The sequence below is a fragment of the Salvelinus namaycush genome, chromosome 26, assembly GCF_016432855.1.
Source record: "Salvelinus namaycush isolate Seneca chromosome 26, SaNama_1.0, whole genome shotgun sequence".
NCBI lineage: Eukaryota > Metazoa > Chordata > Actinopteri > Salmoniformes > Salmonidae > Salvelinus > Salvelinus namaycush.
The window spans coordinates 17,696,251-17,722,912 of record NC_052332.1 but is presented as its reverse complement, the minus strand read 5'-3'; the positions used below and the strand labels follow the sequence as shown (position 1 = coordinate 17,722,912).

Here is a 26,662-nt window from a genome sequence, read left to right as displayed (position 1 = left end):
GTTCACCTCCCACTCCGGGGTAATGTGTTGAGGTGTCACTGTTAAGTAAGCGCAACACAGGGTGCATTTGCCAATTGATTGAAATTAATTTGGCTTTTGCTTGCTTATTTAGAGCAGGTACTACATGTTTGCTGAAATAGGTGCAAGAGGAAAGTTTGTTACATGGCTTGAGTACTTTCACAAGGTGCTACCTGAACCCCCCTATTGTCAACCACAGAGAATGGACGCATATCCGCGGCTATAAACCAAAGACTATTAAAAAACAGCCTACCTACCTGTTTCTTTGCGTTTCCGTCTTGCTCCGTTATACTGAGGTGAAGCGGAAATGTGTCAACGTTTTTGAGGTGTTGGCAGCTGCATAGTCTATTATCCACAAGTCTTTGTCCATCTCCGTCGTAATCTACTGGGAAGCCAAAATTCCTCCGGGTTTATCGACTCCACCACTCGCCATCGTACAGGACTAGTTCCCAGCTGCGCCTCACAAAAGGACAGTTCGAAATGTGCCAATTAAGATTAGAATTTGTATTCATGTGTGCATAGGCTCTAGTTTTGACGGAATAGCCTGAAATGTTTTTTTCAGGTCAGATTTAGTCAAGCGGCATAGTCCTATAACAAAGTGTATGCATAGCCTATAGACCTTCTGGTTTCATTTTGTACATATCTTTTTTTTAATGTATTCATTCGGGTTCACAGTGTGGACCAAACCGAGGTGGCCTTACCGAAAGGTTCGATATGAATACATGTACCATTACACACTCACTCACACTCTCACACTCTCACTCACTCACTCACTTGCTCACTCACTCACTCACTTGCTCACTCGCTCACTCACACTCTCACACTTGCTCGCTCACTCACTCACTCACTCACTCACTCTCTCACACACACACACACACACACAGGACCTGAAATAAAGTCAAAAGTATACTTTTTTAAACTTTCAACAAGCATTTCTTATTTGTTCAGTCTGGGCTGAAGCGTGTTTGGGTATGCTTTCATTCTGTTATAAATGTAACTATATTTGTAGTTTTGTAGTCACCTTGATTCTTTTGGCCATCCTTTGTAAACTCTGTCTACTACAGCATCGGATACAGCGCTGTGTGTGTGGACGGCGGTTTCATTGCCTTGTTTTCCCTGGCTGTCACAGTTTGTGTTTATAGAGTTGTGTATCCATACTATCCTCCTCTCACATTCCACAGGGACGCTCCCAAACACACACACACAACTCTGAAACACCAGGAGAGCCGCAGCGTCTAGCCAATTATTGCTTCAGCCAATTTCTTGCTGTTGTAACGGAAGCGGTCCCAGAGTTGGCCACAGGTGTGAATTATTGATTGATTATAGGACCAGAGCACAATCTTCAGATGTAGTTCCGTTTCCTTGTAAACATATTGAATCTGTCAAAGCCAGTTAATTAAAGCCTGTGAAGAGGGGATGGCAGAGCTTTGAGCCGTCACTGGGTGGGATGTGTTGCAAAGTGCAGGCAAAGTTTTTGGTGCTTCAGAGTTATTGGCGTGGCCCAAATTACAGTATGACAACAGGCAAGGTGACCTGGAGCAGTTTGTTTGCACACCGAGAGTTGTGGATTCTGGCTACACTCTCTATCTCTCCCTCTCTCTCTCATCGCTCTCTCTCCCTCTCTCATTGCCCTCTCTCATCATCCTCTCTCTTTCATCGACCTTCTCATTCGCCCTCTGTCCATTTCGCTCTCTCTTGTCCGCCCTCGCTCAAATGTTTTGCTCAATATCTGTCCCTCTGACACCCCCTCTCGCTCATGATTGACTGCGTTCCTCTTCCTCTCCATCCATCTCTCTCTTCTACTATCCCTCTCTCAAACACACTCTATCCATCTCTCTCTTCTACTATCCCTCTCTCAAACAGACTCTATCCATCTTCCTCCTCTTTCCGTGTCCCCTTCTCCCATACACTACATGTCTCTCCAGTGTGGAGGTGTGCTTCACAGAGGTCAGCCTACACACTCTCCTCACCCTCTCTCCCCATGGCCCTTGGGGATAAGCCTGCCTAAATGTCATTTTATTTTTAACCCAAAACCTCCTTGAAATATCCCCCCAGCCATCCTCCTCATTATCTGCCTTGAGCCACCGCAGCGTACCGCATCACACCGCAAAATACTGATACCCGAAAACTTGATCAAAGCCAATAACGCAGATCTCTCTTCTCCTCTCCTCTGCCTCTCTCCTCTTCTCTGCCTCTCTCCTCTTCTCTGCCTCTCTCCTCTTCTCTGCCTCTCTCCTCTTCTCTGCCTCTCTCCTCTTCTCCTCTGCCTCTCTCCTCTTCTCCTCTGCCTCTCTCCTCCCCTGCCGTGCGCTTGAGCTGTCTAGAGCAGGTTGGGAGGGGGGGGGGGGAACGTGGCTCTCTCGCTCGCTCCACGTGAGGGAAGCAAGGAAGAAGGAAGGAGAGGAAAATAAGTAGTCCTGTTTCACTATTAATTAGGACAGGGTAGGTTATAAATATGCTGTTAAGAGAAGACATTGTGTCCTGCTTAAGTCGAGGCTCCTGAGAGCTCATTTGACCCACTGTCGCCGGAGCTGAGTCTCTGCAGATACTGCGGCAAACTCTGACACACACACACACACACACACTTATTTTTTTCATTCTCTCGCTCTCTAACACACACACACACACACTTTCTTGTTCCACATATGAACACTTCCATACCCAAAGTCACCACTATTGCACACACCCAACCCACTGCCTCTCTCCTCACGATGGCGAAGTGGAAGTTTGATGTCCTGTGACGCTACATTGATTGATTGAGGCCCAGTTGTGATGTTGGATCCAGTGCCGGGCAGAAGACCTAATTTAACCAGACAGACACATACTGAAGTAATTAGAGGCACTTTCGTGCTGACAGTGGAGAAGGGCCAATTATGTTTTGTAAGCCAGGCAGGCAGGGCAGGGCGCCTGCTATCAGGCTGCATTGTGTTGTGTAACCAGCATCTTTTAATTAACAACGGAGTAAGTCTAAGGGAAGAACCACAACCAGAACCAGCTCACGGCGAGCAGTTCTCATGACCCGAGGACAGAGCGCTGACTTCAGAACTATGACTTCACCTTTTACCTGGGTCGGTCAAGTTCACACGCAAACACAAAATCATACAGACACGCACACACATACACACTCAACATTGATTGGAAACGCAGGCTGAATTTAGATAATGTCTCCCAGATCACCTTAAGCCTGTGGCTGCTCCTATTGATCCGTCGGCAGATGCACAAATACAGGAGGCGGCAATTGTGAATCCTCCTTTCTCTCTGTCTCTCCTTCCCTCTCGCTCTCTCTCCTTCCCTGTCTCTCTCCTTCCCTCCACTCTCTCTCTCTCTCTCTCTCTCTCTCCTTCCCTCCTTCTCTCTCTCTCTCTCTCTCTCCTCAGCCCCCTCTGTCAGAGGGAAGAGTTCTGATTGGTTTGCATCAATCAATACGTTTGGTTTTTCTTGTACTGTTAAACTAGAAAATGCCCCAAGGTGCAGATGTATGTTTGTCGTTAACGTGCCCCCTCCCCTCCCTCCTTTCTTTCGCTAATCCCTCTTTCTCTCTCCTCCTCTCTACCCTAGCCACAGCTGCCAGAGGTCCCAGCGGCCCCCGTTGTCTCAGCCCCCCCTCCTCTGGCTTCTAGAGCACATGTGTACCCAGCTGATCAAAGACCACCTGACGTCAGCTCCTTCAAAAGCAAAGAGCCCCCCTCCTCCTCTTCCACCGTCCTGCTACCCTCCTCCTCATCCTCCTCCACCTCCAGACGACCGGAGAAGAACCGGGACAGAGAGAAGGGCGACAGAGAAAAGAAGAAGAAGAAACGCAAGAAGAGGTCACGGTCGAGATCGCGCTCTCGCTCCCGGCCTAAAACCAAGCACGCCCTGCCAAGCGCGTACAGAATGGTACGCAGGTCTAGGTGAGTGGTCCAACCTGTATTCCTCATAACAACCTGGTCCTATGACTCTCTCATCACAACCATGGCCTTTACAGTTGAATAGGTGTTTTCTTTACACATTGGGCAATAGAAGATGGCCTAAAGCTCAGATGTTTTAACAAAATTCATCAAAGAGAAAACTGCTCTATTTATGAACCTACAGTAGCTGGTGCCTACTGCCTAATGAAGCAAGTAGCTTTCTGGCTGGCTGGCAGTATCAACTAGATGACTTTGTTGTGAAACTGAAAGTTTCATCCGTCTTCACTGCAACCTGTCGGCTTCCTCTCTCTGTAGTTTCCCGACGCCTCCACACGCTCTCCAAGTTTTTCATCTTGATTTTTTTCATCTCTCACTCTCTTTTTGGAAATCACGGCCAATTGGCATTATCAGCGGCTGGAGTTGCTGTAATTACGCCGGCCTCATGGTGTCATCCTGACGAGCCTTAATGTAATTTCACTGAGATTTAATCGTTTCTGCCCGAGGTTTTAAATCATTTACAGTATGTGAATTAAAGGGCTTAGATTGAGAAGGGGGCATCCGCTGAGCCTCGTGTCAGAGATTGCAATCCTCTAATGTGCAAGCACGCCAAATTTCCTCCATTTTCCTTCGTATTTTTTTGCAGAGCAAGTCAAATGAAGAAAAAAAATCCGGGCTGCGGCGAAATTTGACTGGAAGAGTGAAATAGATCCCTGATAATGAGCAGTCACAGAATCAGTCAGCGTTTTTTTAGTGTTGGGAGGCTGGAAGAGGCAGTGAGCTCCTACTGTGTTTTTTTTTACAGCGTTGATGAAGATGCAGACTGCATCCCAAATCGATCCTATTCCCTACACAGTGCACTACTTTTGACCAGAGCCCTCTGGGTGGCACTACATAGGGAATAGGGTGACGTTTGGGACACAACTGCCGTTTTGTAGAACGAGGAGCATCTGAAAGGTCTAATCTGGTTCTACAGAGGGGAACCTCGGAGGGTTGTGCAGACATCAGCCCTGCCAATCACTCCCCATTTCAATCCCCAGCGTTTTAAAGGTCTCCCTTACTAACCTTGAGAAAGAGGTAATGGAGCCTTCCTGCAGGTGGCTGGCTGACTGGCTGCTTGTCTGTATTAGTGCATCCCAAATCGCTCCCTATTCCCTATGGCCGCTGGACAAAATTAGTGCACTATATAGGGAATAGGGTGCCATTGGAGACGCAGGCTCAATCTGTCTGGGTCTGACGACGGAATTAAACTGGCAGCTCACTCTGCTCGTGTCCCGGCTCCTCCTCACCAGTCTCTAGCAGCCCAATGGGCTCTCTCTCTCTCTGTCTCTCTCTGTCTCTCTGTCTCTCTCTCTGTCTCTGTCTCTCTCTCTGTCTCTGTCTCTCTCTCTGTCTCTGTCTCTCTGTCTCTGTGTCTCTCTGTCTCTGTGTCTCTCTCTGTGTCTCTCTCTGTGTCTCTCTCTGTCTCTCTCTCTCTCTCTCTCTCTCTCTCTCTCTCTCTCTCTCTCTCTCTCTCTCTCTCTCTCTCTCTCTCTCTCTCTCTCTCTCTCTCTCTCTCTCTCTCTCTCTCTCTCTCTCTCTCTCTCTCTCTCTCTGTCTCTCTCTCTCTCTCTCTCTGTCTCTGTGTGTGTCAGGGGAGGTTCCCCCTTGTTAACACATCAGCAGGACTGCTGCTCTCCATTAACTCAAGAGTTACTACTTTCCCACCGTCTCTGTCTTTTTCTGTCTTTCTCATTTCCTTCTATGTCCATCATTTGCATCCTGTCTCACAGTATCAGGGTCAGCCCTCTGACGTTGTCTGTTGTCATTGACAGGCCTGTCATGCCCCCATCCTTAGCCCCTGCACCCCTGCTCCACCCCTGGGTGTTTAATTGGGGCCCTTGGCCCCAGGGGCCAGTGTGAGATCATTACCAGCAGAGTTTAGAGGCCCCCGTGGACCCATGAAGGGTCAACAACGTCTATACAGGACAGATAATGAGGGGGGGTGCAGGGAATGTCTACCTGGAATGTACAGTTGCCCTCAAATTGCACCCTTCCTCTGACAACTTCCCTTTTGCTCACTTTGTCACTTATTCAGCCCCCGATAGCCAAGGATATGACCTGTCTGTTTGTGTTTATCCTTGGGCAAATTTGGCTTTTGTCCAACGGCAAAGTACTTTTTAAACGGCTCCATTAGATAGAATTTTCATTGGTGTGTGGCCAGTTTGTGCGTGTGCATTAAAAATGTGTGTATCTGTGTGAGTGTATCCAGACATGCACGTACGCTAGTGTTCTCAAATAAACACTCATTTGTAGATGGTGTGGGGGGGGGGTGACATTTTAAATCAGGAGAAATTCAATTTAGTTTTTGTCACTTATTATTGCGAGAGTCATTTGGTGTCGTTATTGCCCTTGGCAGTGGGATGTGAAACGGCTGAATCACCATGGTAATGGCTGTCCTATATTATACAGAGCTATGGCCCGGGGAGGACAGACAGACAGGGGGATGAAGAGAGAGCGAGGGAGTGTGAGGGATGGGCCCGGCCTGTACACGGTTACATCTCGTTCATCTATCGGGGCTAATGTGGCGAGTATTGACCAGACCGGGGCAATGACTGCCACCCCAGTGAGTTAAACCACTCTGCAGACACTGACATTTACATAGTGGCCTTTACTACACAGATAATGACCCGGGCTCTACCCCTCCTTACTTGTAGGATAAAAAGAAAAGGAGTGAGCTTAGCTGGCGCGACGGAGGGTAACATTTAACCACTTTTGAAGTGAAAAGTGCTCAACTCTACTTTATAAGTGGATAACTCTATTTCGCATCCCTTTCCTCTTTGCCCTCTATCTCACTACGTTAACTAAGAGCAGCACCGTGAACAGCACTCGGATTGGTAATGAAACTGAGAGGTGGCTACAGAGCAGTAGTGGTCAGAGTGCTGGGGTGCACTGGGTGGCCAGGGAGCATGGGACGTGGGAGGACAGGTCAGCCCCAGAGACCAGCTGCCGGTTTAAAGGAGTATAAAAAGTTGGCAATTTCCCCTCTGCTTGAGTATTTCACACCCTCACTGGTTATTAGTTTCTCCTCAGTGCTCACCGCTAGAGAAAAGACAGAGTTTTGCCCCAGGCACTGCGGAATATACTGCATATTTAATTTCCTTGTGTTGTTTAGAGTTTTCTTCTCTGTCCTTCCTCTCTCTCTGTGTCCTCTCTTCCCACCTCTCTCCTTCCTTCTCTCTCTGTCCCCTCTTCCCACCTCTCTCCTTCCTTCTCTCTCTGTCCCCTCTTCCCACCTCTCTCCTTCCTTCTCTCTGTGTCCCCTCTTCTCACCTCTCTCCTTCCTTCTCTCTCTGTCCCCTCTTCTCACCTCTCTCCTTCCTTCTCTCTCTGTCCCCTCTTCCCACCTCTCTCCTTCCTTCTCTCTGTGTCCCCTCTTCTCACCTCTCTCCTTCCTTCTCTCTCTGTGTCCTCTCTTCCCACCTCTCTCCTTCCTTCTCTCTCTGTCCCCTCTTCTCACCTCTCTCCTTCCTTCTCTCTCTGTCCCCTCTTCCCACCTCTCTCCTTCCTTCTCTCTGTGTCCCCTCTTCTCACCTCTCTCCTTACTTCTCTCTCTGTCCCCTCTTCTCACCTCTCTCCTTCCTTCTCTCTCTGTCCCCTCTTCTCACCTCTCTCCTTCCTTCTCTCTCTGTGTCCTCTCTTCCCACCTCTCTCCTTCCTTCTCTCTGTCCCCTCTTCTCACCTCTCTCCTTCCTTCTCTCTCTGTGTCCTCTCTTCCCACCTCTCTCCTTCCTTCTCTCTCTGTGTCCCCTCTTCTCACCTCTCTCCTTCCTTCTCTCTGTCCCCTCTTCTCACCTCTCTCCTTCCTTCTCTCTCTGTCCCCTCTTCTCACCTCTCTCCTTCCTTCTCTCTCTGTCCCCTCTTCTCACCTCTCTCCTTCCTTCTCTCTCTGTCCCCTCTTCTCACCTCTCTCCTTCCTTCTCTCTCTGTCCCCTCTTCTCACCTCTCTCCTTCCTTCTCTCTGTGTCCCCTCTTCTCACCTCTCTCCTTCCTTCTCTCTCTGTCCCCTCTTCCCACCTCTCTCCTTCCTTCTCTCTCTGTGTCCCCTCTTCCCACCTCTCTCCTTCCTTCTCTCTCTGTGTCCTCTCTTCCCACCTCTCTCCTTCCTTCTCTCTCTGTCCCCTCTTCCCACCTCTCTCCTTCCTTCTCTCTGTGTCCCCTCTTCCCACCTCTCTCCTTCCTTCTCTCTCTGTGTCCTCTCTTCTCACCTCTCTCCTTCCTTCTCTCTGTGTCCCCTCTTCCCACCTCTCTCCTTCCTTCTCTCTCTGTCCCCTCTTCTCACCTCTCTCCTTCCTTCTCTCTGTGTCCCCTCTTCTCACCTCTCTCCTTCCTTCTCTCTCTGTGTCCCCTCTTCCCACCTCTCTCCTTCCTTCTCTCTGTGTCCTCTCTTCTCACCTTTCCTTCCTTCTCTCTGTGTCCCCTCTTCTCACCTTTCCTTCCTTCTCTCTCTGTCCCCTCTTCTCACCTCTCTCCTTCCTTCTCTCTGTGTCCCCTCTTCTCACCTTTCCTTCCTTCTCTCTCTGTCCCCTCTTCCCACCTCTCTCCTTCCTCCTCTCTCTGTCCCCTCTTCTCACCTCTCTCCTTCCTTCTCTCTGTGTCCCCTCTTCCCACCTCTCTCCTTCCTCTCTCTCTCTGTCCCCTCTTCTCACCTTTCCTTCCTTCTCTCTGTGTCCCCTCTTCTCACCTCTCTCCGTCCCCTCTTCTCACCACTCTCCTTCCTTCTCTCTGTGTCCCCTCTTCTCACCTCTCTCCGTCCCCTCTTCTCACCTCTCTCCTTCCTTCTCTCTGTGTCCCCTCTTCTCACCTCTCTCCTTCCTTCTCTCTCTGTGTCCCCTCTTCCCACCTCTCTCCTTCCTTCTCTCTGTGTCCCCTCTTCCCACCTCTCTCCTTCCTTCTCTCTCTGTGTCCCCTCTTCCCACCTCTCTCCTTCCTTCTCTCTCTGTGTCCCCTCTTCCCACCTCTCTCCTTCCTTCTCTCTGTGTCCCCTCTTCTCACCTCTCTCCTTCCTTCTCTGTCCCCTCTTCTCACCTCTCTCCTTCCTTCTCTCTCTGTGTCCCCTCTTCTCACCTCTCTCCGTCCCCTCTTCTCACCACTCTCTCTCATTCCTCTCTCTCTCTCTCTCTCTCTCCCATCTCTGTGTTCATATTCATATCTCACGCCCTGTGTCTGTCTGCAGGTCTCGCTCCAAGTCCCCTGGGAGGAGGGACAGAAGGGCTCACTCGTCCGAGAGGAGACGTGAGGAGAGGGAGCGCTACGGCACTGCCGCCTATCGCGTTGGCATCAGCCCCGCTCTGCCCAGGAGGCACTCCAGATCCAGGTAGGGCTGCTGGGATCCGTGGAAAATCTTGTAACGGTGAAACCATGGAAACAGTGGGTCAATGCTGTGAGGAAATGGCATTTCTGTATTCACTGTAGCAGTTTGAGCCACAGCAGCCCTGTGAGTGCTATAGGCCTCCTCACTCACTGTCTCTCTGTATCACTCAATCCATTACTTCCTGAAAGGGTTCGGGGCAATTTCACCGTGTACCGTGAGCTCCAAATGTATTGTGACAGTGACACTGATATTTGTGCGTAATGTAATGATATTTGTGCCTCTAACTTTCTCACGCGTCGTTATACAATAAGTGCTGTAATTTCTAAATGGTTCACCCAATATGGATGAAAATACCCTCAAATTAAAGATGACAGTCTGCACTTTAACCCCATGGTCATTGTATCTTTTCAAATACAAAGTGCTGGAGTACAGATCCAAAATATTTGTCACTGTCCCAATACTCAGTGTATCTCTCTATCCCTCTCTTCCTCCCTGTCTCCCTCCTTGTCTCCCTCCCTCCCTGTCTCCCAGGTCCCCTCATGAGAAGAGGAAGAGGAAGAGTTCTAAGGGCAAGCTCCCAACCAAGGGCTCTTCCTGTTCCCCCTCCTCGTACCCTAGAGGAGCCAAGAAGTCCCCCAGCGCCTCCCCTCCCACCAGCCCCACTTCCAGCCTCTCCAGGTAAAGCACCCCACCTCACCAGGCTGTTTATACACTACATCTGGGAAGGGAGGAAGGACACTGCGTGCTACACTGGAGTGCTTTGGTTGAACATGTGTTATTCGACAGTAGCACCTGACCAGGAATCCTTCATATCATTCAATGCAGGCCATGCTAATGTAGGCTACCTATAAATATATGTACATTGTCAAGTGTTTTGTCTGTAATGTCGGAACCCAGTAATGCTAGCTGTCTCCTTTGGCGAATCAAATGAAACACCTGACCGAACATATAATGTTGTGAATCAATGGCGCTGTTGAGTTTGCCAGATGGCATACACACTCACCTGTACCCCAGAATGAGAAATAATCTGTGAAATATTATACTTTCTACAGACAAACAAGGCTATCAAACTGTCCCATAAGAAATAATAGGATTTATCAAAGCTGATTAACCAGATTTATATTTTTTTAAACTCGTGAGTTTCCACAAGTGTTTTGCAGTCGTCTTCCTCGCATTATCTGCGTCGCAAATGGCACCCTATTCCCTGTTTAGTGCACTTCTTTTGACCAGGGTCCGTAAAGCTCTGGTCTAAAGTAGTGCACTATGTAGGGAACTGGGGCCATTTGGGATGTATGTTAGGGTAAAGTAGTGCACTATGTAGGGAACTGGGGCCATTTGGGATGTATGTTAGGGTAAAGTAGTGCACTATGTAGGGAACTTGGGCCATTTGGGATGTATGTTAGGGTAAAGTAGTGCACTATGTAGGGAACTGGGGCCATTTTGGATGTATGTTAGGGCAAAGTAGTGCACTATGTAGGGAACTGGGGCCATTTGGGATGTATGTTAGGGTAAAGTAGTGCACTATGTAGGGAACTGGGGCCATTTGGGATGTATGTTAGGGTAAAGTAGTGCACTATGTAGGGAACTGGGGCCATTTGGGATGTATGTTAGGGTAAAGTAGTGCACTATGTAGGGAACTGGGGCCATTTGGGATGTATGTTAGGGTAAAGTAGTGCACTATGTAGGGAACTGGGGCCATTTGGGATGTATGTTAGGGTAAAGTAGTGCACTATGTAGGGAACTGGGGCCATTTGGGATGTATGTTAGGGTAAAGTAGTGCACTATGTAGGGAACTGGGGCCATTTGGGATGTATGTCAGGGTAAAGTAGTGCACTATGTAGGGAACTGGGGCCATTTGGGATGTATGTTAGGGTAAAGTAGTGCACTATGTAGGGAACTGGGGCCATTTGGGATGTATGTCAGGGTAAAGTAGTGCACTATGTAGGGAACTGGGGCCATTTGGGATGTATGTTAGGGTAAAGTAGTGCACTATGTAGGGAACTGGGGCCATTTGGAACATAAGCAGAGCGTTCTGAAGCTGAAGGATGGACTGGTTTGGCCAACATGACTGACCTGTTGAATGGAACATAACATGTGTGGAAGCACAGAATCACCTCTGCTCAGATTGGGGGAGGAGATATCTTTTGTATCCTAAATTATTTTCATTTGAATATGAATAAAACTTCTCTGAGGGGATATTGGAAAACACATTTTTTTTGCATGGTCATTCTATTGGAAGTTGCATGGAGCTCCGGCTGCTCTTGTGATTTATTTATTCGTTTTTCGGCTGTTCTTGTCATGTGTGTTCCGACGAGTGGAACTTTGATGAGCAACTTCTGTTTCTTGAGAAAGGGTCTCTCTCTCCCTCCACTCTCTCTCTCACTCTTTCTCTTTCTGCTTGTCTGTCCAGTTTTACAGCACTCAGCAAGCAGTTCCCATGAATATTGTATAAAGACCTTTCATATACACATCCTCTCTCTTTCATCCATCTCTCCCTATCTCTCTCTCCCCCACCTTCTCTTTCCCTCCATCTGTCCCTCTCTCTCCCCCACCTTCTCTCTCCCTATCTCTCTCTCCCACCACCTTTCTTTCCCCATCTGTCCCTCTCTCCCCCACCTTCTCTCTCCATCTCTCCCTATCTCTTTCTCTCTCCATCTTTCCCTATCTCTCTCTCCCACCCTTCTCTTTCTCTCTCCATCTCTCCCTATCTCTCTCCCCCCACCTTCTTTCTCTCTCCCCCCACCTTCTCTTTCTCTCTCCATCTCTCCCTATCGCTCTCTCCCCCACTTTCTCTCCCTATCTCTCTCCCCCACCTTCTCTTTCTATCTCCATCACTCCCTATCGCTCTCTCTCTCTATCTCTCTTTCTCTCTCCCCCCACCTTCTCTTTCCCTCTCCATCTGTCCCTCTCTCTCCCCCACCTTCTCTCTCCCTATCTCTCTCTCCCACCACCTTTCTTTCCCCATCTGTCCCTCTCTCCCCCACCTTCTCTCTCCATCTCTCCCTATCTCTTTCTCTCTCCATCTTTCCCTATCTCTCCCTCCCACCCTTCTCTTTCTCTCTCCATCTCTCCCTATCTCTCTCCCCCCACCTTCTCTTTCTCTCTCCCCCCACCTTCTCTTTCTCTCTCCATCTCTCCCTATCGCTCTCTCCCCCACTTTCTCTCCCTATCTCTCTCCCCCACCTTCTCTTTCTATCTCCATCACTCCCTATCGCTCTCTCTCTCTATCTCTCTTTCTCTCTCCCCCCACCTTCTCTCTCTCTTTGCCCCTCTCTCTCCCTCTCTCTCTCCCCCACCTTCTCTTTCTCTCTCATCTCTCCCTATCTCTCTCTCCCCCACTTTCTCTCCCTATCTCTCTCCCCCACCTTCTCTTTCTCTCTCCATCTCTCTCTCCCTATCTCTCTCCCCCACCTTCTCTTTCTCTCTCTCTCTCCACTCACCTTCTCTTTCTCTCTCCATCTCTCCCTATCTGTCTCTCTCCCCCACCTTCTCTTTCTGTCTCCATCTCTCCCTATCTCTCTCTCTCTCATCTATCTTTCTCTCTCCCCCACCTTCGTGCTCTCCCTCTCTCTTTGCCCCTCTCTCTCTCTCTTTTCAGGGACGGCTCGCAGGAAAAAGGGAAACAAGTGTCCACAGCCATCGTCTCCTCCATGCAGTCTAAAATCACTCAGGTACCTACCTACCTCTTCTTCACTCTCTCACTGTATGTACATTAACATGGGCCCATATCTACCTCTTCTTCACTATCTCACTGTATGTACATTAACATGGGCCCATACCTACCTCTTCTTCACTATCTCACTGTATGTACGTTATCATGGGCCCATACCTACCTCTTCTTCACTATCTCACTGTATGTACATTAACATGGGCCCATACCTACCTCTTCTTCACTATCTCACTGTATGTACGTTATCATGGGCCCATACCTAGCTCTTCTTCACTCTCTCACTGTATGTACGTTATCATGGGCCCATACCTACCTCTTCTTCACTATCTCACTGTATGTACGTTATCATGGGCCCATACCTACCTCTTCTTCACTATCTCACTGTATGTACGTTAACATGGGCCCATACCTACCTCTTCTTCACTCTCTCACTGTAGGAATGTTAACATGGGCCCATACCTACCTCTTCTTCACTCTCTCACTGTATGTACATTATCATGGGCCCATACCTACCTCTTCTTCACTCTCTCACTGTATGTACATTATCATGGGCCCATACCTACCTCTTCTTCACTCTCTCACTGTATGTACGTTATCATGGGCCCATACCTACCTCTTCTTCACTCTCTCACTGTAGGAATGTTAACATGGGCCCATACCTACCTCTTCTTCACTCTCTCACTGTAGGAATGTTATCATGGGCCCATACCTACCTCTTCTTCACTCTCTCACTGTAGGAATGTTAACATGGGCCCATACCTACCTCTTCTTCACTCTCTCACTGTAGGAATGTTAACATGCGCCCATACCTACCTCTTCTTCACTCTCTCACTGTAGGAATGTTATCATGGGCCCATACCTACCTCTTCTCCACTCTCTCACTGTAGGAATGTTAACATGGGCCCATACCTACCTCTTCTTCACTCTCTCACTGTAGGAATGTTATCATGGGCCCATATTCACTAAGTTTTTCAGACTATGAGTGCTGATCGAGGATGAGGACCCATCTGTCCATATAATCTTATTCATTATGACCATGAAGGGAAAAGCACAAAGCACAGTGGTTCAGAATCCGCTCATTGTTCGCTGAGACACACGTATTGGGGCTGTGGTTCCAAGGACAGTCCAGCTCTCGTGCATTATACAGAACACACTGCTCTGAGATTTCAGTACGCTGATCCCAGCAGCGATTACATGTTTCCATTGTCCAGCTCTGTGGGCTCAGAGCAGCTGATCTCTGCCCTCGGGTCACATTTGGCATCCCTCTGTGGTCATTGAAGTGCACGTGGGCGTTTTTATTTGTTTGTTTTTCGCTCCCTGTCCTGGTGTTTTTGGCTCTCTCGCTCTCACTTTTCTCCTGTCTTTGTGCCGCAGCAGCAGCTGACAGCTAAGGCGAACTAGTTTACATGACGGAGGCGTTAATCTCCACGAGAGCGAAGAAGAGGATCAACTCTTCCCCAAAAGTCCTGACTTTGACATATGCTCGTATTGCGCAATCCCCCCCCCCCCCCCCCCCCCCCATCCACTAGTCAATCCATTGGCAGGCTGTTGAGTTGGAGAGAGAGAGAGGGGTCCTGTCTCTGGGTAGGATCACACTTCCTGTTCAGCAACTGGGCTATGAGTCAGGAACAGGGAGTTTGTTATATTGGTAGTCTATGGGTGAAAGCATACTGTAAAGGAGACCATTAGAGAGATCTGTAGAGTTTTATCAGCGTAGGTTTGAAATCACTTAAAAGCTTAGATAACAGCAGGGGGTGTGCAGACCCATGTGTTTCAACTTCATGTTGAAACGCTGCTTCCTCAGGTGGGATCTTTTATCCACCTCACACCTGTTGTACCACTTAATAAATACGCTGATCAAGCCATATGGAGTCCTCACGTTTGCTCTATGGTTTATTCCATGTTTTACTTTCAGGCTGTGAGAGCATTCGTTCTCCAATTGCACGAATGTCTGTCTTGGCGCATATCACAAAGCCATGCCTTAGCAGAACCACTTTAGAGGTTCGAGCCCCTGTCCTCTCTCCATCTGATGTTCTGCATCAGTCCTGACTCATGAGGACCCTGATGGGTCTCATAGATAGAGAGACCATCTCACAGCCTTCTGATTAGAACCAGCCCTGTCTGCCGGGGGGAATGCTGCGTTCATGCCCTGTGTGGATCAGCACTCATGAGTGCTCATAAGAATTTGAGCCTCTACTCAGTGCCATGCTCAGCTAGGAGTGTGCATTGGGGACCGTGTGTGTGCTTGCGTGTGTTTTCCTGTGTGGATTTTCTCTTCCTATGTGTTTTCCTGTGTGGATTTTCTCTTCCTATGTGTTTTCCTGTGTGGATTTTCTCTTCCTATGTGTTTTCCTGTGTGGATTTTCTCTTCCTGTGTGTTTTCCTGTGTGGATTTTCTCTTCCTGTGTGTTTTCCTGTGTGGATTTTCTCTTCCTGTGTGTTTTCCTTCGCTTGTTTGAGTCGGCGGTCACTAATCACTCCATCCCCAAAACACCCCTGTTAACTCTGATGTGATGTGTAAGAAGGGTGATGTGGTGTGTGTCTTTGTGTGTGTGTTTGAGGTGATGTGTGAGCTGAGCGACATGTCAGCTTGTCAGCGGTGTGATTTACAGGGGGGGGGGGGGGGGGGGGTTGTGCTGTTCATTACAGTACGCTGACTGGAGAGCTGATGGCTAGCCAGGACAAGGACAGAGTAGGACTTTATCGAGACGGAGCCCTTCTCTCTACTGATGCCGGAGCACGCCACTAGGTCGACTCTATGCTGTCACCAACCCCTCATAAAGCCAGCCAGTTGGCCCAGGAGGAGCACCTCCATAGGGAGTCAGAGAGAGACGAGCCTTACCTGGAGCGCAGCCCTCGTGGAGTCAGAGTGGCCTGTGTATTGTGGACACCCAGGAGGGGGGAGGGGAGAGAGAAAGGGAGAGAGAAAGAGACGCATAGTTCATATGAGTGGGTTAGGGAAATAGGGGAGGAGGGAGGAAAAAGAGGGCATGGGAGAGAGCGGTTGAAACCTCCCTGGGTCTGCTCTGTGTGGGGAAGTTTTCTGGAGGAGGATCTGAGGCATACAGTGAAAGTAAAGCTGACATCACCCAGCCATCTCTGAATGAAAATACCAGAGTAGCAGCACTGCTGTTTGGAACGCCCACATTAGTTTTGTGCTCAGACATACTGTACGTACGTCGTCCCTGGCCACTTAATGAACTGCCAGCCACATCGGCGTGATGACTTTGGTTCATGATGATGCACTTAACAAATGTCATGTACTGTTGTTCATTGGAATTAACATTTTGGGGTGAATTCTGAGCTCTGTTTTTCCTTCATTACGGAAGCTGGCTGAATGCGCTGTGTGACAGATGACGGGTGGCTGGGGATGGGCTGTGTTTTTTAGAGAGAGATCAGTGTGTTCCCTCCCTCACAGGGTATTAGTCTGGTCTGCAGTCAGGAGAGGACCAGACAGACACTGATAGAGGCAGCCTGACTGACTGGTGGAGGCCGCCTGACTGACTGGTGGAGGCCGCCTGACTGACTGGTGGAGGCCGCCTGACTGACTGGGTGGCGGAGGCCGCCTGACTGACTGGGTGGCGGAGGCCGCCTGACTGACTGGGTGGCGGAGGCCGCCTGACTGACTGGGTGGCGGAGGCCGCCTGACTGACTGGGTGGCGGAGGCCGCCTGACTGACTGGGTGGCGGAGGCCGCCTGACTGACTGGGTGGCGGAGGCCGCCTGACTGACTGGGTGCCGGAGGCCGCCTGACTGACTGGGTGCCGGAGGCCGCCTGACTGACTGGGTGCCGGAGGCCGCCTGACTGGGTGGCCGGAGGCCGCCTGACTGGGTGGCCGGAGGCAGCCAGTCGTTGAGATCGAGAAACGTATTGACAGAGATGGACAGACAGTCAGAGTTAGAAGAGACTAACATACAGGCTTGTAGAGATTGAAATAATGGAACGGTTGAGAGAATGGGACATGGACCGAGGATAGATAACGACCCTTGACATGTAAAAATCAATACAGTGACCTTGGCAAAGAATAGAGACCACTGAAGCTATAGAAAACACCACAGTAACTCATACAAGAATGGACACCGAATCAGGAACCTCCAGAGTGGACCTTGATCAGATCAACTGGATGGAGTGAGGACCCAGGTTAGACCCAGGAATGGAGTCCAAAGAGAATGACTGCAGTGTAGGTGCGTCTCCAAATGGACTGACGGTAGTGAATGAGGGATTCTGGTGGTGTAAATGGAGTGAGTGGGTTTTGGCTGCAGCGGAGGCAGAGAGGTCCTGCTTGCAGCTATAGCCCATCTCTGTGAACAGCCTACAGTTGCCAGTGAGTGAGCTGGTATTTGGAGCGGAGCCACTCTGTTGTCTGGCCACGGGCCACGATGTATGTAAGAGGAGCTGTTCCTCATTACAAACTGACCATATGGACCTCTCGCTGCCGCACACACTTTTTACCCCTGGCACACAATCTGTGATCCCTCTATCACATACAATATCCCTCACCGCTCCCATACTCACTCCCCTTACACTTCACACTGATTAAAGTGTCAGCGTCCCTTCCTCTCTCTTTCGTTCACAAGGCTCTGGAAGCCAGTCCACTCGTCCCCCTCTCGTCCTTGATACTGTAATGTGAGCCTCTCCTCATCTCCTTCTCTTCTTTTCATTCTCCTCCGAGGGCTTGCCTGCTTTGCCAGCTCTGTCTGCTTTCACTGCCACTCCTGAGGGATCCTCCTCTCACTGCCTCCTCTCACTCAGCCCTCTCTCACTCACTCATCCCCAGGCTCGTGATGAACCTTTCTCCCTCTCTCTCTGCTCATGGAGCCCATTCATTCTCCCAGCGCTGCTGGAGGTGAGAGGTGGTTGCTGTGAGGCTGAGCTCTCCTTCTGGGTACTGTGCCGGTTGGTGAGATGGTCCTCTACAGAGAACGGTCTCTCTATGCTCCTTTTAGACCGTGTCTGCGTCCGAAATGGCCGTCTCAGTGCCAGGCTCAGCTAGGAGTGTGCATGGGTGACCGTGTGTGTGCTTCCGTTTTCCTGCGTGTATTTTGTCTTCGTGTGTTTACTTTGCATGTGTGAGTCGGCGTTCACGAATCACTCCATCCCCAAAACACCTATGTTAATTCTGATGTGATCTTGTGTGTGCGCGTGACATGTTGTGACAGCAGCTTGTCAGCGGTGTGATTAGGGCTGTTAATTACAGTACGCTGACAGAAGAGCTGATGGCTAGCCAGGACCAGGGTAGGGTAGTATAGAGTAGGACATTATCCAGGCTTAGCAGGACTTGATCCAGGCTTAGCCCTCCTCTTTCTCCTGATGCCAAAGATCAAGGTGCTCAGAGTCAGAAACATCCCCCTGGAGGACTCTATGTACCCCTTCCAACCACATTGCCAGGCTCCCTCTTTCCTGCTGTCTTTTGCACATACTTTACATGTTCTCTCAGACTCTCTCTGACTCGTACGTTTATGTCTTTCACACTTTCCCGCATTCTCTTACACTCACACATACTTAAAACACAGCTCTCTCATCAGTACGCAGAGTCAGGCGCTAGACGTCCCTGAGAGAGAAACACGTAGAGGCTTCAGGACCAGCCCTGAGGCTTCAGAACCAGCCTCTAGGCTTCAGGACCAGCCCACTCTCACATCATTTACCCCCGACATTAACTCCATTATTCATAACGCCTTTTTGTTTGTCCCTCTGTCTCAAATTGCTGAGGTTGTCCTGCACCTCCTTCCCGCTGTTTTAACAGTGGCTCCCCAGGTTGTACTCCCCTCAACGACCCAGACCAACACCACTGCTTTCACTCTGATGTGGCCCTCCGTCTCTCTGTGCGTATGCATGTGCTCTTGCTTGCTCACTCGGGAGTTTGTTTTACGACTGATATGGAGCAGGGCTTTATTTGACTTTGTGGGTCAATATCTGTCAGCCACAGGAGAGGGAGGAGGGAGAGAACAGCCGGAGAAGAGGAGGAGACATAGCAATAGGCAATACACGCCCCACGTCACCCCTGAACAAGGAGAAGCTTCTATGACAAGTGGCCTGTTCAGTGGCTCGCGCTGAAAGATTTGATTATCTCCCCTATTTGATGTGTATTCTGCGGGTTGGATTGTGTTCAGATTGGGACTGCTTACCTAATAAGGAGTGGATCTGAGGGCCTTCTGTTGCAGGGAGGAGAGAAGCTGTCCCACAGCCCACTGTCATAAATAGTCAGGAATACATTAAGCTGTCCTAGTTGAAAGATAACCCCAGGGAGAGGCAGGGAAGAAGATTTGTGTTTGTGTTGAATTGTGATGGTGGGTGAAGGCTCTCTGAGAGAGTAGACAATTTTGCGTGCATCAGTATTGGATCCAGATTATATGACTGTAGGCTTCTTAATCAAGACGTTTCCTCTGGTCCTCATTATTGGTCTTTTATATGGCACACTCTCACTCACTGTTTCCCCTCCCTCTCCTTGTGTGTCTGTTTCTATCTCTCCTCTCATCCCCCTCTCTCCCCTTCTCCTTTTCAGGATCTGATGGCCAAAGTACGTGCCATGCTGGCTGCCTCGAAGACCTCCCAGCCCAACACTCCCTGAAGAGGCGTGGCTTTCTAGCAGCTGGTTGGAAAAGGGGTGGAGCTTTACCACGTCTGCCTCTCCATGACGACAGCCTCCAGCTAAAGGCCCTCGGCCAATCAGCAGGCAGCGTCTTTGCGTGAAATTGCGTTTTGCCTCTTCAGCTTTTATCTTCCTCTCATTTTTTCTATTTTACTTTGATACTTAATTGGTTGAGCTTATCTACAGTGTATTCTGAACGGCAGTAGATGTAAAGGATTTTCTGCAACTGAGAGCAGTGTAGATTAGCTCCTAAAGCAACTAAATGGGACTGTTCTACCTGTCGAGAGAGAGCCTGCGTCACAGCAATGGTCACGTAGCCTGAGAAAGTTGGAACACCTCTGTTCCCGACATCTGGTTTTCGCACGAATAAAGACAACAGAGTATCAAAGCGTGGAAATAACTCATGAAGTACCTTGCATCTTTCAACAACAACAAAAATATATAATTTTCTGGAAAGTGATGATGGAGATCTTTGCGACATAATTACCCAGCTGCCAGAGGGCCTAAAGCATATCCTTCTGTGAAGGATTGTTACGTTTCTTTCTTTCTCACACTTTCTCTCTCATCTCCTTCTGTTTTCCTCTTTCTCTTCATCGCTCTTTCTCTCTCACTTTGCAAGGTCAGTTTTAAGGCTGGGGTCTTTGGTTGTCAGTCCCTGTTGTCACTCAGTTCCAGTGTGTGGTCTTCAATTTTGTACAGGGCTGATTGTGAGACTGCTTTCTAACACAAACTATCAATAAAGTTTGAATGATGATTTAGCACAGTGTTGTGTTCTTTATGGTTGGAGACTGGCTGGTACAGAAAGGCCAGGGGTCAGCTTCCCACTCATTTTAAATCAATTCATCTCGATAATGAAGTTTTGGTCAGAAATGAATGAGCATATACTACCATAACATAAATAGATTAAATACATATACACTCATATGCTCCCTCTTTTAAGGACATAGCAGACCATGCAGACGAACGGTTAACAGCGGAGCCAGCGGGGAGCCGTCTTATCGCCTCTGACCACAGAACATCAAGCGTTATTTTCTTTTTATTTCCGGACGATTACATGTTGAATTGCCACGTTCGTCGCCACCCAGCATGTGACCTACTGCACATGGCCGATGTTCGGTATGGTGTGTCTTGTCCTTTAGTACCTTTTTAAGCTAAAGCCCACAGGTTAGACTGTCGGTGGCTGAAGAACGGGTTAGACTGTCGGTGGCTGAAGAACCGGTTAGACTGTCGGTGGCTGAAGAACGGGTTAGACTGTCGGTGGCTGAAGAACGGGTTAGACTTTCGGTGGCTGAAGAACGGGTTAGACTGTCGGTGGCTGAAGAACGGGTTAGACTGTCGGTGGCTGAAGAACGGGTTAGACTGTCGGTGGCTGAAGAACGGGTTAGACTGTCGGTGGCTGAAGAACGGGTTAGACTGTCGGTGGCTGAAGAACGGGTTAGACTTTCGGTGGCTGAAGAACGGGTTAGACTGTCGGTGGCTGAAGAAAAGGGTTAGACTGTCGGTGGCTGAAGAACGGGTTAGACTGTCGGTGGCTGAAGAACGGGTTAGACTGTCGGTGGCTGAAGAACGGGTTAGACTTTCGGTGGCTGAAGAACGGGTTAGACTGTCGGTGGCTGAAGAAAAGGGTTAGACTGTCGGTGGCTGAAGAAAAGGGTTAGACTGTCGGTGGCTGAAGAAAAGGGTTAGACTGTCGGTGGCTGAAGAACGGGTTAGACTGTCGGTGGCTGAAGAACGGGTTAGACTGTCGGTGGCTGAAGAACGGGTTAGACTGTCGGTGGCTGAAGAACGGGTTAGACTGTCGGTGGCTGAAGAACGGGCTATTAGACTGTCGGTGGCTGAAGAACGGGTTAGACTGTCGGTGGCTGAAGAACGGGTTAGACTGTCGGTGGCTGAAGAACGGGTTAGACTGTCGGTGGCTGAAGAACGGGCTATTAGACTGTCGGTGGCTGAAGAACGGGTTAGACTGTCGGTGGCTGAAGAACGGGTTAGACTGTCGGTGGCTGAAGAAAAGGGTTAGACTGTCGGTGGCTGAAGAAAAGGGTTAGACTGTCGGTGGCTGAAGAAAAGGGTTAGACTGTCGGTGGCTGAAGAACGGGCTATTAGACTGTCGGTGGCTGAAGAACGGGCTATTAGACTGTCGGTGGCTGAAGAACGGGTTAGACTGTCGGTGGCTGAAGAAAAGGGTTAGACTGTCGGTGGCTGAAGAAAAGGGTTAGACTGTCGGTGGCTGAAGAAAAGGGTTAGACTGTCGGTGGCTGAAGAAAAGGGTTAGACTGTCGGTGGCTGAAGAAAAGGGTTAGACTGTCGGTGGCTGAAGAAAAGGGTTAGACTGTCGGTGGCTGAAGAAAAGGGTTAGACTGTCGGTGGCTGAAGAAAAGGGTTAGACTGTCGGTGGCTGAAGAAAAGGGTTAGACTGTCGGTGGCTGAAGAAAAGGGTTAGACTGTCGGTGGCTGAAGAAAAGGGTTAGACTGTCGGTGGCTGAAGAAAAGGGTTAGACTGTCGGTGGCTGAAGAAAAGGGTTAGACTGTCGGTGGCTGAAGAAAAGGGTTAGACTGTCGGTGGCTGAAGAAAAGGGTTAGACTGTCGGTGGCTGAAGAACGGGTTAGACTGTCGGTGGCTGAAGAACGGGTTAGACTGTCGGTGGCTGAAGAAAAGGGTTAGACTGTCGGTGGCTGAAGAACTGTTCAGTTGTCCAGTTATTCGGGAATACAGTGGTTACCAGGGCATAAATAATGAGGGAGCAGTCTCATGTTCAGAGCACAGGGACTCTCCTTTCTGTCTCTCTCACACACACAGGCATCTGAGCAGGTTTATAGTGCCAGCCCTGGGATGACGGAGCAGATCTGTGTCCCAGCAGGGGACAGAGCTGGGAGCCGTGTCTGTCACGCTCTACTGTGTCATCATCCCACTGAGGCCCTGGCCCAGCCTCACACACACACAGCAGCAACAGTCTATACGTACACTATTTATCCACTGTCATTCTAACTATACACACTTTTCATCCATTGACATTCTAAACTATACACACTTTTTATCATTGACATTCTAAACTATACACACTGTATTCATCCACTGTCATTATAACTATACACACTTTTCATCCATTGACATTCTAAACTATACACACTTTTCATCCATTGACATTCTAAACTATACACACTGTATTCATCCACTGTCATTCTGACTATACACACTGTATTCATCCACTGTCATTCTGACTATACACACTGTCATTCTGACTATACACACTGTATTCATCCACTCTGTCTTTTGTTCACTCACTCCTTGAAATTGCATGTCCCCTTGGTTTTCCTTGGCGTCATTATTCGAATTGAGGGGGAAATATTGCTGACCTTTAGCAAAAAGCTTTAGCAGTTTAATACTGCTGGAAGCAAACAATGTTTTGCAGCCGGTCTGCTTTATTCCCAGTACAATGGTGCTTTGTGGCGTATGGCACATACTGAGAGGTTTTTATCGATCATTTGCCTTTTCAGCACAGCTAATTATTAATTTCACTCTATTTTCTGTACTCTTACCGACTAACGCACAATGGTCTAATTACAACAGTTAAGACGTCTCCGCCAAACGTTTTTCATAGTGGAAATCGAAGGCGGTTATAAAATAACAGGTTGTCTGCCTATGATTGCATCAATCACTGAAATAAAGGTGTATTACTCTATACAGAATGTATGAGCTGACTAAACAGGATTTTGGGTGCTCATTAAATGCATCTGCTTGTGGTTTGCTCTTACTGCGTGACACAGGCGCTTGGAAATACTGTCGCTTGCATTGCCAAGTCTGTGTGTTGAAAATAGACTTTATTTGATTATTATTCCTTTTTGTCCATATGGACAGCTGCACTGGCTTTGGCAATACAGAGGAGCAGCGCTCTAGACATCCTTCACTGGATAATTGTCCAGGACCGACCTCGAGAAAAAGATAAGTATACTTGGCGCTAATAGAATGGATGTTTTTCTAGAATGCTTTTCTGAACAATGAGCCCACTAGCTTCATTCCCAATGTGGTAATTATTTTGTGCACTCCAAGCACGTCTAAAGTTTGTCTAAGACCCCACTCTGGCCAATCCCCGATGTCAGGGAGCAGCCGAGTCAGGCCAGTAAAGCACAGTGTTTGCTCTTCTAGCTTCCTCCATTACTGTCTTCATTACCCCAATCCTTTCCTCGTCTGACAGGTTAAACATTATTTCTGTCGATGACTGAGCTCTTGAGAAATAATGGCTCGCTAAAAGTGTGGCTGAGGGAAATGCATAAGGCTAAATCCATATAGATGTAATGGACTAATGGCGTCAAACAAGCCTGTATGATTATGGAGGAATTCATGGACATGCCCACATAGTCTTAGGAGACTGCGATTTTGTCATTAGCCCCCTTGGCTCAGGTGAGGATTGGATGGGGTGGTGACTGTCTGGTGAATGGGACTCAGGAGGCCCCCCCTCTGGGGACCGCTGGCCCCCCTGCAACTAGGTGCACTCTGTGTGATGATGATCCCGTATGTTGGGAGTAAACGTCTCTTTAGAATAAACCATTACTTCATGCCTGCTCAGAACTCCACCAATGGCCCCTGCATTAAATATCCATGACGCCCCAGCGATGCATTAAATCAGGCCTTTATATCTAAACAAACGGGCCCTCATAACATCTGCACTGATTCTGGTCCAAATGGGTGCCCGGCACACAAAATTTAATTTCCTCATTGTGTGTGTGTGCGCATGTGTGTGTGTAGGGGTCAGGAAAGTAATAAGTCAGGAGCAGGGGGAACATGGGGGTGATTTGTTTCTTTTATAGAGTCTGAAAGCTCTGCACCTCCTCATCTAGGGCGCTGTTGGAGATGCCAGCAGGAAATAACTAAAGGGGAAGGTTGCAGCGAAAACCTGACTGCATTAAAGTACAACTGCTGCAATGGGGGCTGGGACTGCTTGAGCGCACCTGGTAGGTATGGTGATGCAGGATATTACATACACCTATACTGAACAAAAATATAAACGCAACATGCAACAATTTCTCTACGATTATACAGAGTTACATATGAGTTCATATAAGGGAATCAGTCAATTGAAATAAATAAATTATGCCGTAATCTATGGATTTCACTTGACTGGGAATACAGATATGCATCTGTTGGTCACAGATACCTTAAAGGGGAGTACATCAGAAAACCAGTCAGTATCTGGTGCGACCACCATTTGTCTCATGCAGCTCATGCGGCTGTTGATTGTGGCCTGTGGAATGTTGTCCCACTTTTCAATGGCTGTGCGAAGTTGGCGGGAACTGGAACATGCTGTGGTACACGTCAATCCAGAGCATCCCAAACATGTTCAATGGGTGACATGTCTGAGTATGCAGGCCATGGAAGAACTGGGACATTTTCAGCTTCCAGGAATTGTGTACAGATCCTTGCAACATGGGACCGTGCATTATCATGCTGAAATATGAGGTGATGTTGGTGGATGAATGGCACGACAATGGGCTTTAAGAACTTGTCACAGTTACAAGAATATTTTGAAAATAAATACACAACGCAGAGGATGAGCGTACTAAACTAAATATAGTACTAATGGTCAATAGGGAATTTTCTATGTAAATAGGAGTTGGCTTTCAGTTCAACAGCTGTTTAGAATCTGTGGAATGTCAGTCCTGAACTCAGAGCTACGTGTGCTACGTTCTGTACAATGAGTCTGGGGCAGGATACTTGTTACTTGTTATTGTACTGCAAGGACTTCTGATTGGTCAACCCCAGGCTAGGGTGGGGGGTTATAAATGGCATCCTGTTACTTTGTTCTGTGGAGAAAAGCTGAGGACAGGGGAGATTGAACATCTACCTCCCAGCGTAATATCTATGATTTGTCCTTCTCAAATAAACCTATTTTTCTCCCCCTGATTTGGTTTGGAGTTTGTGTTATTGAAGAATAACATCAACTGCTAACACTTGGTGCTGTGTCCCGGATGAATTGGTCTGAACAAAAAAAATAAACATATCAACTGTGTGTTGATGCAGAGGAAAGAGAAAAGGCTGTGCACAACCCACTTTGGGGAGTCAACTCTTAATCTCCTGATTGATGGCAGAATTGCTGGGTGAGTCTAGACAAATCATTTTAAAAGAACCAAATCAGGTTTAAATAGTGCATGCAATGAGTGATATGTATCTGTGATGTATAAGTGTTCAAGTCCTTTGTTTTATTACAGAGTTTAGTCCTTTGTTACTCTATTAAAAGGTTTGAGGCCTCCTTTTTGTGAAACCTTCTTGTTGCATAGAAGTGAGTTGCAAGTTGAGTAGCAATTTTTACACATGTGGTTAATGTAAGCCTTCAACAAGCTTTTTGAGGTGAACATAATTTTTTTATGGGTAGCCAGGCCCTACAGAGACCATGTGTTCTAGAAGAGGTTTGAGTCCTCAAAAGGGGCTAAATATATATATATATGGCATCAAGTCCATATATATATATATATATATATATATATATATATATATATATATATATATATATATATATATATATATATATATATACACACATACATTCCATGCATGCATGCATTCATTCATATATACACTGCTCACAAAAATAAAGGGAACACTAAAATAACACATCCTAGATCTGAATTAATGAAATATTCTTATTAAATATCAATCAATCAAGTTTATTTTATATAGCCCTTCGTACATCAGCTAATATCTCGAAGTGCTGTACAGAAACCCAGCCTAAAACCCCAAACAGCAAGCAATGCAGGTGTAGAAGCACGGTGGCTAGGAAAAACTCCCTAGAAAGGCCAAAACCTAGGAAGAAACCTAGAGAGGAACCAGGCTATGAGGGGTGGCCAGTCCTCTTCTGGCTGTGCCGGGTGGAGATTATAACAGAACTATGCCAAGATGTTCAAAATGTTCATAAGTGACAAGCATGGTCAAATAATAATCATGAATAATTTTCAGTTGGCTTTTCATAGCCGATCATTAAGAGTTGAAAACAGCAGGTCTGGGACAGGTGGCGGTTCCATAACCGCAGGCAGAACAGTTGAAACTGGAATAGCAGCAAGGCCAGGTGGACTGGGGACAGCAAGGAGTCATCATGCCCGGTAGTCCTGACGTATGGTCCTAGGGCTCAGGTCCTCCGAGAGAGAGAAAGAAA

The 26,662-nt window shown here is 48.2% G+C and overlaps 1 protein-coding gene across 2 annotated transcripts in view; it reads left to right on the top strand.

Annotated features, from left to right (window-relative positions):
- LOC120021218 (splicing factor, suppressor of white-apricot homolog) overlaps positions 1 to 20,278 on the top strand; it is a 140,380-nt gene extending 120,102 nt beyond the window's left edge. For both annotated transcript variants that reach the window (XM_038964882.1, XM_038964881.1), the window contains exons 14-18: positions 3,577 to 3,911; positions 9,121 to 9,261; positions 9,790 to 9,936; positions 12,857 to 12,929; positions 19,431 to 20,278. In XM_038964882.1, the coding sequence (XP_038820810.1) occupies positions 3,577 to 3,911; positions 9,121 to 9,261; positions 9,790 to 9,936; positions 12,857 to 12,929; positions 19,431 to 19,496 (762 nt within the window). In that variant the 3' untranslated portion in view covers positions 19,497 to 20,278. The remainder of the gene's footprint in view (positions 1 to 3,576; positions 3,912 to 9,120; positions 9,262 to 9,789; positions 9,937 to 12,856; positions 12,930 to 19,430) is intronic.
- Positions 20,279 to 26,662: the final 6,384 nt, after the last annotated feature.